Here is a 13,973-nt window from a genome sequence, read left to right as displayed (position 1 = left end):
CAAGATTCCTGCCAGCCCGAGCTGCACCAGATGTCTCCAAACCTGGTGATCACATTTAACCACAGGCATGTGGGCAACACAAATTGACAAGATTTCACATCACTACAATCAGATGCTCATCCAGCAAACAAATGGCTTCTCACTCACTGTGACCCATTCCCACTGCTATGGAAAAAAAAAAAAATCATCCTGTCTCCTTTCAGAGCCTCCTGGTGATATCAAAATATTGAACACCCAAGGATTTGTATGAATACAGGATATGTGAGCGACTCACCAAGAGAAGAAACCAGGACTGTGACAGTCTAACACAGACTAAAATGCTCAATGTGCAGAATGAGAGCTCCTTTGGCAACAGTTTACACTAAGAAACTTTGGACCCAGTTTTCTCCCCACTAGGCCACCTGCATTCATTGTGCTTGAACTAATTGTGAAAGGGAAGGTAAACCAAGCTAAGGAATTGATCTGGCTGAAAAACAACCTTGGAAAATGGGAGCTTGGCTACAGCAAACACTGCTAAAGGCAGTGCTGTGTTAAGTCAGTTTAATATTCCATATGATAGGCAAGACATAACTTGCTATTTCCATGACATGCTAAATTTGTCATGCACTTCACCAACAGATTCATCTTTACCAGCACTTTGGACATCTTTAAACATCTAAACAGCTTTGCCTTTCATTCACTACAAAACTCCTTTTTTGTAGTGGCATACTCCTTTTTTGCTTCCATAATTGCACCTAGTTATGTCTTGAGATAGGCAATGCTCGTTTAATGGGATTATTCACATACTTAACAGCATGCTTCACTGCTTTGAAAGACTGAATAATGACTTTGAATGTGGCAAATTCCAGGACTTTCCAGATGTCTTGGAAGTCTTGTCTCTGGTTCAGGTTTTCCATGGGATGCTGGCCATTTTCCTTTTAGAGGAGAGACTGAAAATATAAAGTACCACACAAAGCTCTGAATAAACCAGAGGAAAAATTAAAATGTAACAATTTAAATGCATGTGAAGTTTGGTCATACTGCTGATATCATACAGATATATTATCCTGGCTGAAAAAAGAAAATGGGGGGATGTCATGAAATCCATGCAGTCATGAAACAAAGCTGGGGAAGGGGGCTGGGGGCAAAGGTGGGATTTTAAAGCCCCTATCAGACTTTGCATTCATCCTGCAAGGTGAGAAAATTCCCTCCTTATTTCCCTCCACTCATGATTAGAGAGTCATGACTGCTTCACCAGCTGTGCCTCTGGCTTATTTTAAATTCAAACTATGATATATATCTCACTTTTAGACTTTTAATAGCAATGCCTTAAAATGCAGATTGCTGGCTAAATTTAGTTACATGATTAAAAACAAATCTAACTCATCTCTACCCAGCAAACAGAACTGCTGCATTCAAGGTTCAATAGAGGACTTAACTCTTCAACTAAAAACAAAGTCCCTACAAAAAACAGGGAAAAAAGGAAATCAAAGCACAGTTTGGTGATGTCTCCAAAAAAGCAAGATGCATAAAACAGTAAGCAGCTATGGAAAACTATCTGCAAAAGCATCATAGTATACCATAGGGTTTTTGTTCAATGCTTCTGCAAATAAATTCTGCACTATGCTACTACAGCAGTATGAGTCATACACTTTTACTGACATTCTATATTTATATCTCCATGCCCTTCTGCACTGCTATATGCTGTCTTCCATACAGGCCTCTCTAACCTGGAACTTCCTTCCTTCTGCAGCAGAGCATCTCTTCCTCTAGCATTCCCCAGAAAACTGAAAAGACATGCAGTTCTTTCTGGACACCATTTTGGAAAAACAATACACTTGAACTATCATAATATACTGCATGTGCTTTTATTTGTTTCCAATTATTTTCTGGTGTCTGATTTCCTAATTTTTTGCCTGTAAAAAGACTGCTTAGATGTTTATCCCCTTTGAGGCAAGACCCAGGTCCCGTTTCATTAGACTTAGCACAGTACAGTGCTACAGAAAATCTTATTCAGAGATTACAAATTACAGCATGGGCATCTTTTCTAGACCATTTTATGAAAAGCATTTCCTCTAGCTGCAATGTTGCAAAGATTTGTGAATCTGCCTAATTTGGAGAACTCGAGATCCTGCTACTCTCAATACCCTATCGCCATCTGAGCCTCAGGAGGAACAGCCATGTGCATACAAGAGATAAACAAAGGGAAGGTAATTAAGTTCCCAGTGCTAATATTTACCTTGTCAAAAGACTCAAGGGCGTGCTGTGGAAAGGCAGACACAGAAAAAGCAAAAGAAATGCTCTGGAATGGCAGCCTGAAGGAGAACTAGGCTTTTTCACTGTTGTCCACAAGATGCATTCCCAATAATCAGAGACCAGTTGCACATGAGATTTCACTAGATAACAAGCCTCAGACAGAAACAGAAAGCATGACAGAAATAAAGTGTTAGAAGAGCAGTCCTTGGATTTGCTAAGTGGCTTGAACTTCCTCAGTCACTCCCAAAGCAGCTGAGTTCTACATCCCATGGAGTTCAACCCTAACTATGTGCTGTTCTGTTCTTAAGAAATAAAGTACAAGGAAGAGAACAGTGCCACAAACCCAACAATGGCACCTCCAGAGCCTCCCAGGAGATCACCCGCCTTGTTCAGAGTCAGAATCATTATAAGAGCAACTACAATTGACTAAGACAGAGTGGGCTGTGCACCTCAAATAATGAGCAGTGTTCCCGCTGACAGGAGGAACAAAACAGTCTAAAAGAGGATGGGAAGGAAAATTCATATCCTTTGAAGTCAAGAGATGAATAATGAGCAATAAGGTGATGTATTCTCTCTGGAATATCATCCCAATTTCTCCCTCCACCCACAAGAAAGTTTAAGAGCTGGGCAAGGGGGTGGAGGAAGAAATAAAAGCACAACACAAGATTCCACCTCCCATATGGCAAGATGCTTAACATCAAGGAGACTGCAGGGAAAGAGAGGACAAAGATGTAAATGGTTGCATCATGGTGAAAGCATCCAAATCCACTTATGCCCTGAAAAAAATTCCATCTTTTACAAGGGGATACTATCCAGCCAGCAGAGCTCCCTTTGACTCCTGACTTCTTGTGTCTGTCTCTTAACATTGTGAGGTCTTTTCAGCATTTCAGAGCTACAGGTACACAGCAAGTCTAAAAATTTAGAAACATTATAGACATGTTACTATTGAATGCAATGCAAGTCCATCCTGTAAAGGAATCTGAAATTCCCAGCCAAGAGGGAGTGACACGAGTGCGATTTACTTCTGATGCTTACCCAGAAGCAACAGCTGTCCACAAGTACCTCTATATGGCTACAACATCTCTATCTGCTTGCAGTGCCAGCACATCTATGCTTCAGGTTTACCTAAGTGTGTCTTAGAACGGGGTTCCAATGTAAGTATTGATGTGCTATGCACCCTGTTACTAAGAGAGGCTTAGGTTTTAAAGTGAGAGGGGGAAAATAAAAGAACTTTTCTCATTAGGAGTAAGGAGGGGACAGCAGTGAAGAACAAAAGGCTCCTGTTTTTTCAATACCTTCTTTTCTCTGATGTTACAATGGATATTGATCAAAAGAAGTAGTACATTTCTATTTATGCTTCACACAATACAGTGAGATAGGGCAGTTTCTAAAGAAACCCTGAGTTTCCTCCTGTGCTAAAACAGCTTTTTATTAACTTTGTTTGAACACTGCTCTGGTGAACTAGAGGAATTTTAAATAACTACCCAGATTTTTAAATCACACACAGCAGAAGTTCATTGTATTTCAACTATCAGCTTCTACCAGTGTGCATGGCCACAGAGTTTTGGCATTGTGTGTTTTGTTTATCTCTGGCAAAGTGAACAAGCAAGAGGAGACAAACAGACCAGGATTTAACGCCCTGCTTTGTACTGCGTGACTTGTCAGGATGATTCTTCAACCCACATGAATATCTAGTAATCCACACTGCCACCCTTTTACTGTCCCCACAGCCTGACCTTCACTTCTGGATGTTTTAGTGTCCATTTTGTCCTCAATGAACAGCTTCAGCTCCAGGCAGATGTGTCATTAGCAGGCACAAGCCTGAAATGAGTGTACAGGCAAATTCCTACAAAATATCCATCAGCTACAAGATCCAAAAGTCAAGATGAGAAATGCCAAACTGATTTTCAGTTTGCTTTCTATCTCGGGGTGGAAAGGACAAGCAGGAAAACATTCTCCTAAAGGAGTTTCTGTATGTATATTTTGGGCAGTTTTTTAAAGGTAAATTTTTGAAAATTCTAGAAAAGTAAGAGTTCCTATACTCACAATAAAAAGATCTTTGCAAAAGTGACATAAAGCACTGTCCCTGAATAGATTGTTGACTACACAGTGGTTTTTAGATTTTTTTTTCTTTTAATTAGATACAGAGTAAAACAGAGTAAGGAAATCCCACCCCTCCTAGGGTTTTTCTCCTGCATGAATCAGATGCTAATACCTTCTATTCATCCAGGTCTTTGTCCCCCAAAAATAAACCATTGTGATTATTTTATTATTACCTACTGTGGGCCCCATAATACCTGATAGAGAATAAAGCAGACCTGAACCACACAGACTCTTAAATCCAACATAACATCCCAAAAACCTAAAGTGTATCCTAAGGAACATAGTACAAATATAGTACAAATATAACTCCCCTTAATCTGCAGCGTTCAATCTCAGCTGTTTGGGATCCATACAGAAAATATGTAGCTACCCTGAGAGACAATGAAGTTCAAATAGGAACTACAAAAAAAGGAGGGAGTTCACCCTCAGTTTCAACTACCACACTACAAGCTGTGGTTCCTCACAACTGGAATACTTTAAAGAATAAAAGCCACACACTCTTGGCAGATTTCATCATACTACCCAAGTATCAGAGCCATTCTACAACACTACATATTTGTTATTGAAAATTTACAGCTGCTGATATATCTCCTGTATCCTACAGTACTTTACATCAAATTATTTATTTCAAAATTACTTCAAGGTAATCATGAAAGGAACAATATATGTAGGCTTTATGGATATTCTTCCTGTTTGTGTCTAAGTTTTTAAGAAAAAGAAAGTTCCTGAAAAGCACTGTTTTTCAGAAGTACTCAACTGCTACTCAGCTCTTAAAACAGCCTCTACCTATGTTGAAATAGTAAGACTCTAGTGAGCATTAAACCTGAATAATTAATTACTCAACAGGAAATGTCACTTAAATATTATGAAGACAAGTATTTAATGGCCTTAAAATGCTACTAAGGTTCAATAAGATCAATGCACTTGCATAGATGGTGTTCACATAGACAGCTGCTTCCAGAAGCTGAGCTTAGAAAGGCTTAGCTTAGTAAATGCCCAGCTTTAAATGAAGTCATTTGAAAATGCAGTAGCCACTTCTCAAAGACCAATAAAACTAAGAGAGCAGAGTACATATACCTTGCTCTTGGCAATCAGTTGCCATGCACATTACTTCAGCTATCAGGTAATGGCTGGTTCCAGCTTCTTATTCCATACAAAGTGAGTGCAAAGCACTTCTACCTCACTAAGGATTCCAACTTTGTGTGAGACCATGTTATATCCACTTTGCATAACTGCAGAAATCCTGAAGTGCAATTTCTCACTGCTTGTTGTGTGCTTCACATCAATTCTCTACACCAAGAGCTCTGAGTTGCCAAAATTCCAATCAATCCCATCATCCTTTTACTACATGCAAACTATGTCATATGGTATGACAACACCCAAAACTGCAAATGTTTTTGCCACCCACTCAGATCTCCCAGCTGGAAGAGGGTGTAGGGAAGAACCCCCCCACCCAGTCTTCCAGGCCATGCTCTTTTTGCTGGATAACAGGATACAGAAGCATCATTGTGTACAGCTGCTGGAAGCCACAGCATATGGGAGCCTTGAAGATGAATTAATGGCTGAGAGGCAAAAAAGGAGGTGAGTTATAGTGTGTCTGGCCCAGTCTGTCACAGCAGCACACAGCAGTGGTCTTATGAGTTGTACATTTGGATATTTCTCTATTAATATCTAGGAATATGGAACTTGGAGACAGCTTATGACAGAAGCTAAGAAATAATGAATTTTCTCTTGCCTTTACCTTTGCCTCTTTTCAGCTTCGAAGAGGTGAATTGACAGAGACCCAAGAACAATGTGAATTATTTCAGTATGGTTCAGGAGCAAAGGTTTGACATATAACAATGCAGAAACAGTCAAACAGAAGAGCAAGTGACTTTGATAGTGCCAGTAGTTCTAGCTGCAAGTAGTCAGAAGATCTAGAAAAGGACCCTTATGGCCGAACTATTCTTCATTTAAGGAAATTTGTATCAGCTTTGTGCCCTGGTTTCACAATAGTTGTGAGAGGGGTGGTGTTTTCAATGCAATTATCATCACTACCTTTGCAAGAGTTTAATTTGCTTTAAGAGAAAAAGAGTAAGAAAAAATAAACCCCCAAGCAATAGCTCAGAGCCAACAAGGTGCCCTTCTCAGCCCTGTGACAAAACTACAGCTCCTCTTGCACAGTTACTCTGGTGCTGCAGGTTACTGAAAACAGAACAAACACCACATTTACATATTTCCTGTACACAAGCACATACTTATTCATGTATCTGACTTTGTTTATTACATTTGCTAAATAGATGGCTAGCCATAAAGTGCAGCAATCCAACCACAGAAACCAAAGGGAAAAAAAGAAAAATTAGAGAAATTAATTCCTTATCCACTAATGACTTGAACAAAATCCATACCAGATCCATATTTTAAAGTTATAATTTTTTCTGAATGCTTTTTATAGATGAAAATTCTGTCAAACTGGGACAGTTACATTATTTAAGTCCACAACAATCACTGTTCCCACTAGTAAAAGAGAGGATATGACACAAAAAAAAAAAAAAAAAAAAAGGAGAAATTCAATAAATATAATAGTCCCTCTTTCCACACATGTGGAAATGTGGAAAAGCCTCAAAACATAATGCTGAATGATGACTGAGTCATTTTCCAAACTCCTCCAATCATGGAGTACTTAGTAAAACACATCTGGACAGGACTAAGCAAGTGTGAATCATAGAATCATTAAAGGTGGAAAAGAACTCTAAGATCATCAGGTCCAACTGTCAACCCAGCACCAAAGCCATGTTCACTGAAACACATCCTCACGTGCCATATCCACAGGTTTTTGAATACTTCCAGGCATGGTGACTCCACCACTTCCCTGGACAGCCTGTTCCAAGGAAGGAACAGGCTCTTCCATGAGAGGAAGCCATAGCCAGAAGATCCAAGACAGATCCAGCAGAAGATCCAAAACAGACCTACCTTATCTTCCCCTTCTGCTGGGGGAAGGGCACTCTGTGGGCTGCCCCACACGTAAGAGGAGCAGAACAGACTGGAAAAATTTTATAGCTGTTTTCCTTCTGTTAAGTTCATTTTTACTCATGAGCTAAATTTAACAAAAATCCATTTAAATCCTACTCTTCCCAGGCCATCTGAATCTCCATTTGCCAATGTAATGTCAGAGCTCACAAAGGGAATTTCAAATATTGAGGTAAGTTTCTTTGTCCTTAAAGCCGATCACTGATGTTTCTATTTTACAATGACTACCTTCAATCACACTTAGTGACAGCTTAGCATCTTCCTGACAGCCTCTCTTTTCACACAGAAATGACATAAGATGGCATGCACAGCTATTTACTGTACAACTGGAAGCTCCTAGCAACAAGGAGAGGTAAAAGAGGGCAGGTAAATGAAGAAACAACTCCATTACTCAAAATATGATGTTAGGAAGATTCTGTGACAAATCTTTGCATATGAACAACTCTCAAAACTTGATGATAACCTTTCAGAATGTACCTTCAGTTCCCATTGGACCCAACTTCCTCTTCAGTGACCAAACCACTGAATGAATTCCTTCAAGACTTTTATTAAAACCATGCAGAAGTAACTCCCAGCAGGGACTAACACGAATAGGAGTGTACAATCACAAAGCAAACACACACACACTCCTAACTTTTTAAGTTTAAAAATAAAGCCAAGGAATGATGCCAGCCCATGAAGCCAAAGGAAAATGCCAAAATCTTCTTGGTATTTAGCTATCTAGAACAAAACTTTAAAATAATCATTGTGGAAGTTGAAACACCAATGAGATTAATTTGTCAAAGGAGACAGCTCTGAAGACAATACAGAAAACAAGGCAACTTCCAGATGCATCTAGAATCTTTCATGTTATTGCACACTAAATTTCCCCACAGCACCCAGTGTTCATGTCTGAGTTTTGGTCCCCAAGCCTGTGCATTTCTTTCTCTCCTCTTGCCATGCTCTAAACTTTATAATCAAATGCAGGAACTTTAAAATAGGCCCTGAAGCTTCAAAATTCACCCCCAAGGCAGGTGGACAAAGGCTTTTCTTTTTTGAACACTCATTTCTTGAACTCAAGTTCTGCTTCAAAGAGGTTCAGGGGCACCTATCGATTTGGAGGTTTTGATTAAGCTATTTTTTAGTATTTCACCTGTATTCCCAAAACCCAGCATCCTTCCAATGAAACACAGCTCCCTCATGTAGGGCTCCAGTTTCAAACTCTTGGCTGCTGTGTCTAAAAAGAGACAAGCATTAAAACAAAAAAAATATACATGATATATATACATAAAGTAGTATTTGCTGTCCTAGGGAGCTGCTGAAAAATTCACGGCAGAGAAAGTTTGCTTTCCAGAGGAAGGCTGCCGAGCGTGGATTCAAGAGCAAACTGGAAAGGACCTCTAGCGGGCTGAGGCTGTGCTGCTTGGGTGCCAGACACGTCCTTCCCTTCACCTCCCTGCAGCTGCACAACTCGCCAGCAAAGGCCAGGAGCTTTACCTTGAGACTGCCACCTGAAAAGGCACCTAGAGGTGCAACTACAGCCTCTGTGAAAGACTGAAATGCTAAAGATTAATCACTCAAACAACACCATTAGAAATGTTCTCTCACTCTGCTCTCGGTGCTTGGAGGGACACGCTGTCATTTGCTTCAGAAAAAAACAGGAGATGGTTTCTATTTTGCTGTGTAGGTCACTAACATGTCAGACCCCTTCAGAGTGGTTTTATGTGGCCTAAATGACATGACATCAAGGGACATTCAAAGATGCACAAATTCAGATGCACATTTGGAATGAGGATTCAGAATATTATTCAGACTATGTCACAGCATTTTGTTCTTGCAAGATTTTTTAGCTGTAGGCAGTTTTGCACAGGCAGCAGAAACACTATTTTAACTGCATTTTTGAAGTAACTTTCTGAGTGAAAGAGCTTGGAATTCTTTATCTGAGCTCAAACAAAGCATAACTTCACGTGACACTATGTGACAAATAGATTAGGGAATGTATTCAGGAGAATAAACGGATAATAAACCAGGCCAGATTAAGAAAGGTTATTTATTAGGCATTCCAGTTAAAAAGAAAATATCTTGTTTTGAGTGGAAGTTGATGATTCACCTCAAAGTCTTTAAAATACCTCTTTTGCTATATTTAGGTTTGCCTTCAAGTCAGACTGGGTCTATCATTCCCCAAAGTAGACTAATTTACATCTTACACATTACAGGCCACAACTTAGCTCTCTTTTAAATGACCTAAGCAATAACCTCTCTTTCAGCAGTTACCCTCAAAGTGTTTGCATTAACTCCAGAGGGACCACAAATTAAAGCTGACATTGTTAAGGAGAGCAATGCAAGACAGCTGCTCATTCTTCAAAAACACTATCACCTATACTGCAGTGGTGCTCCTTGTGCCATTAAGCAGAGTGCTGGATAGGAAGCCAAACTTGTGCAGAGTGGTTGTGTGAAGAGAACAGCACTTGTACTTGGAGTCCAAGGCCACAGGAATGCACCTGGCTCTGTCTTTCACATGGAGCAGCAACAGCACTGCCCTGCCATCAATGAAAAGCATTCCTGAGAGTCACTTGGACCAAGCATTCACACAGAAAACAGAAAACAACCCAAAGACACCAGCAGGTTCAGATCTCACCATCAGAGACCTGATCAAAGAGCAACCAGGCCTTCTCAACCTTCATCTTTTTTGGACCAACCATCATCAACTAGGACCACCTCTACTATCAGAATAATATAATTTATTTTGAGAGAGTACTGGTGATACCATGAAGTCTAACTGTGCTTCCTTCCTCTGTAGGAAACATAATCAAGGCGGGAAAAGAAAGCACTCATCTATCTTGAAGCATTCTGTGAGTTTTTTTACAGTAGGAGTGTGTACAGTGGAAATAGCCCCAAAAGATACCTCTACAATAAAAAGAGTAAGGAATTGAAGCTGATGAGGATCATTTAAAGGTAAGGATTAAAAACACAACATCTTGTGAAAATACTCCTTAACACCTTTAAGTCAAGGAATTAATTTCTCAGGAATTAATGTCTTGAATCCAAACTGCTTTATGCTATAAACAACAGCAAATGAAAAGAGTTGATCAAACTCTAAAAAGAAATTACAGGAAACCTATGCTGAATGAGGTAGAACATCATATATGAAAGAGATGCAGATATTAAAGTAATTTCAGGTGCAATTAAAATCCCTTGTAAAGGGAGACTGTGGAAGAAATTAAAATGAGTTCTGCATTTTGCTTTATGTTACAGTACAAAATTTTGCCAGCAGCATGAAGGAAAAACAAAGCAAGTCTTAAAACAAGCCAGCTTACATAAGAGGGAAAGAGGGAAGACAAAAATATTTATGCTGTGTTACTTTTTTCTGATAACAAACTTGATAACTTGCTTGGACTCACTTTAAAGTTGTCAAACCACTGCAACCATGGAACTGGCAACTATTCCTCCAGATGGATGCTTTTAACAACATCACTCTCATTTACATTTCACTCTTCCATCAGTTCTGCAGCCAAAGACTGCTCACCTTGCAGATAAAGATTAAAATGTCATTTTAAAATGGCAGAATTTGTGAATTTATGCATTGTGTGTCCAGTGTTTATCCACCCAGTTCCTTCCTGTGTCTTTCCAATGAGAAGAATTTTAGTTACTGTCAAGACAGCTGCAATAACAAGTTTTTCATTATTACTACTCTAACCAGGATTAATGTTCTGGAAAAAAAAAAATCAAACAAAACTCTAAGTATTTGTAACAGCCTCTTAAAATTCAACTACCTTCTGTGGCAAACACTACATGAGAATTCAGATACAGTAACAAACTTTAAACTACTAATTTTTTATTGTGGTGGGATTATTAATTAGAAAAAACTTATTCTTTCATGCAGCAAAATCCCTGTACAGTGCAATGTCTTTCCAAAGTATGTTTTTCTCTTCCACAATGAGCAGAGAAGCATCATACTACAATACTCCTTCCTTCCATTTTCCTCTATCCAAAAATCACTCTATTTTGCCTCCTTTCCACTAACTGGGGAACTCCCCAGAGTAAAGCAAGCAGGTAATGTTTGTATCAGTATCTCTAAAGTGAAGTGCATGCAGCCCTAGGTATTTACAAGACAATCCACTGGAGGGCAGGATGAAAATTACGTATAAATATTTTAATTTATTCATAAATTATTAACGGTTTTAATTATTTAAGTCAATAAAGTAATACTTTAAGTAGTGTTTATCTCATCCTTTGTAAAATTTCTATTGTACATATTTTACAGTTTGCATATTACAGCATTATATGCCTATAATTTATAAATAAATAAGTACAAATATATTAGGAGCTGCATGCTCAAAAAAAACTTTACTGAGCCATAACATTTGGGGATGTTTGGTTTATGACTTCAGCACCAGGAAACTGAAACAACATTTCCTCCTTTGCCAAAAGGAGGCAAAAATAGTGGTGGGAAGAACTGCATGCAGGGAACAGTTCTCAAGTGGGCTGCATTTCTCAGTTATTCAGCTGCAAGTTTGATGCAGTAAATGATTTTCCAGAAAGAGTTAAGTGCTCCAGCTCACACTATATCTGGTAGCTGAACAACCCTTGAAATTCCCATGGGATCCTGATTGGTGTCTGGAGGCTGCCAAAGGCCATTCAAAATCTTATTCCAGATGATTTAGGTTCAGGTCCATTGCTCTTCAAAGAGATTTAAAATTCTAAATAAATGAAATACAGTTTCAGCAATAACTTGTGCCACTGCATCACATGGCCAGTTTTCTAATGCAGATGTAGAAAGTCAGCCTATTTTTATATAAATTCTTTTTAAACATTCACCAGCAAAACAGCCCTGCTAGTCCCTTGGCACACTTTGTGTTGTATAAAAACACCTGCTGAAATACTCCATGTCTGTAATACCCACAGATAAGTATCAAGTAACTGAAACATTGAAGTTACTAAAACTCTGGGGAAGTTTTATTTAGTGGGCATGCTCTATTAAGAAATAGTGAGGGAAAGCAAACCAAGTTGTCAAGACTCACTCTACAAATCAGGTTATCCTGACTAATGGTTTCTTTCTACCATTTCTGTTCCAGTGAGGACGACATCAAGCACTTAATTCAAGAACTACATATTTTGAGATAAATTCTTTCACTCCACCTGAAAAGTTTCCAAGCAGCTCATAGCACTGACTGCAGCTTTCAAATTTTCAATATAGTATCCTCTAAAAATCAGAATTCGGACATTTCTTATAAATAGCTAAAAGAACAGCTGATGTAGATTTTTTTACACACTTCTCACATACTTTGATATCAAACAATGTATGCTATGAAACAGAAAACAACCAATTTGTTTTTCCAGTCACACATCACAGCTCTGGCTATTCCTTTTCCTCTATGGAAGACTTTCACCCTCTTGTTAGCCTTAACTGTGGCACCACACACAGTGCAACAGGAGAAGGAAGAACACAAACACCAAAAAATAGCTTCAGATGCCTGTCTTGCCTTTCCATCTCATCTAACTTTCCCTCCTGCCTTTGAGCTTCACACTTGGATGAGTTTCATCAGCTCAACCATCCCTTTACACATGAATATCACTGTTACATAACCTTCTTCCTTCTCCTCTCCTCCTAGGTAAGAATCTAACCCTACAGCCCACCACATGTGGCAGCTTTCACACTGCCCTCATCAAAGATTCCCAGGAAAGTGCAGCTTCAACATGAAATCTGCCTTCATTTTCACCTTCAGGGAATGCTCTTCAAGTGTAATGAGGCCTCTTTTTACCTGTCTTTTCCAAATATTTTCTGCCAGCTTATTTTAGTTCACTGATTTTCTTCTGAATATATTATTTTCTTTGCCCTTAATGCCCTACTAAAACAGCAGCCAAAGGATTTCTGTCCTCATCACTTTTCAAAAGACAACTGAACTTGGGTGAAGCTGCTATGCTGTGTGTCCAGCTACTATCAGTGAGAAAGAACACTGCTTGCCTGAAAGAAACAACTTACAATATGCTGTTTGGATGCTATATGTTACTGCTTTTTAAATATCCTACCTGTCCGTGCCACCAGGTGGGTCCAGCCACTCCACACTTCTGCAACCTTTTCATGTGAGAAACACTGAGTGTCAATCTTCTTGGGCTCAGCAAGAAAGATGTTTCTGCTCACCAGCTGCCCGTGTTTGTTGCTGCCCCAGACATACAGATGTCCTTCATCTACAACAGAGAAGTAAAATCTGTTTAAAGGGATACAGATCTAATACCACCAGATTCAGGCTCTGTCTCAATTCAGTGATGCTGAGGAAAGAACATTTCATTCAATTTATGTTCTCACTGTATGCTTTTTCTTACCATTCTTTACCATTGTAACTGGGTTATCAGAAATATTTGCAAGGGCCTTAACAACACAACCTGTTTTCTGAGGGTTACACAGACTCCCTGAAGCAGTGAGAGCTTTCAGGTCAAATTGCCTAGATTGTTTATAACAAAGACTAATTTTTATTAAAAAACTAACCACAGTAGTCAACTTCTCTGAGTAAAAGAAAATCAAAGTATCTTGGAGACGTTCACTGAGCAGTCCCTCTCCGTCCACCCTGTCCTTGCAGACCAGCTATTATTTCCACTCCAAAGCTTTGATTACATCCAGTAAATAACTTTCTGGACTGCAGCAAATA

At 39.1% G+C, this 13,973-nt stretch overlaps 1 protein-coding gene across 7 annotated transcripts in view; it reads right to left on the bottom strand.

The window, feature by feature from the left end:
- Positions 1 to 13,973, bottom strand: part of SERGEF (secretion regulating guanine nucleotide exchange factor) — a 140,942-nt gene that overhangs the window by 116,858 nt on the left and 10,111 nt on the right. For all 7 annotated transcript variants that reach the window (XR_011000210.1, XM_068194049.1, XM_068194047.1 and 4 more), the window contains exon 8: positions 13,357 to 13,515. Coding sequence is in view for 6 of the 7 variants with exons in the window: in XM_068194049.1 (XP_068050150.1) it covers positions 13,357 to 13,515 (159 nt within the window). In the remaining variant the exon portion in view is untranslated. The remainder of the gene's footprint in view (positions 1 to 13,356; positions 13,516 to 13,973) is intronic.

The sequence above is a fragment of the Anomalospiza imberbis genome, chromosome 6 (assembly GCF_031753505.1).
Source record: "Anomalospiza imberbis isolate Cuckoo-Finch-1a 21T00152 chromosome 6, ASM3175350v1, whole genome shotgun sequence".
NCBI lineage: Eukaryota > Metazoa > Chordata > Aves > Passeriformes > Viduidae > Anomalospiza > Anomalospiza imberbis.
Note: the sequence above shows the minus strand (reverse complement) of the source record. Positions and strands in the feature narration are given on the sequence as shown.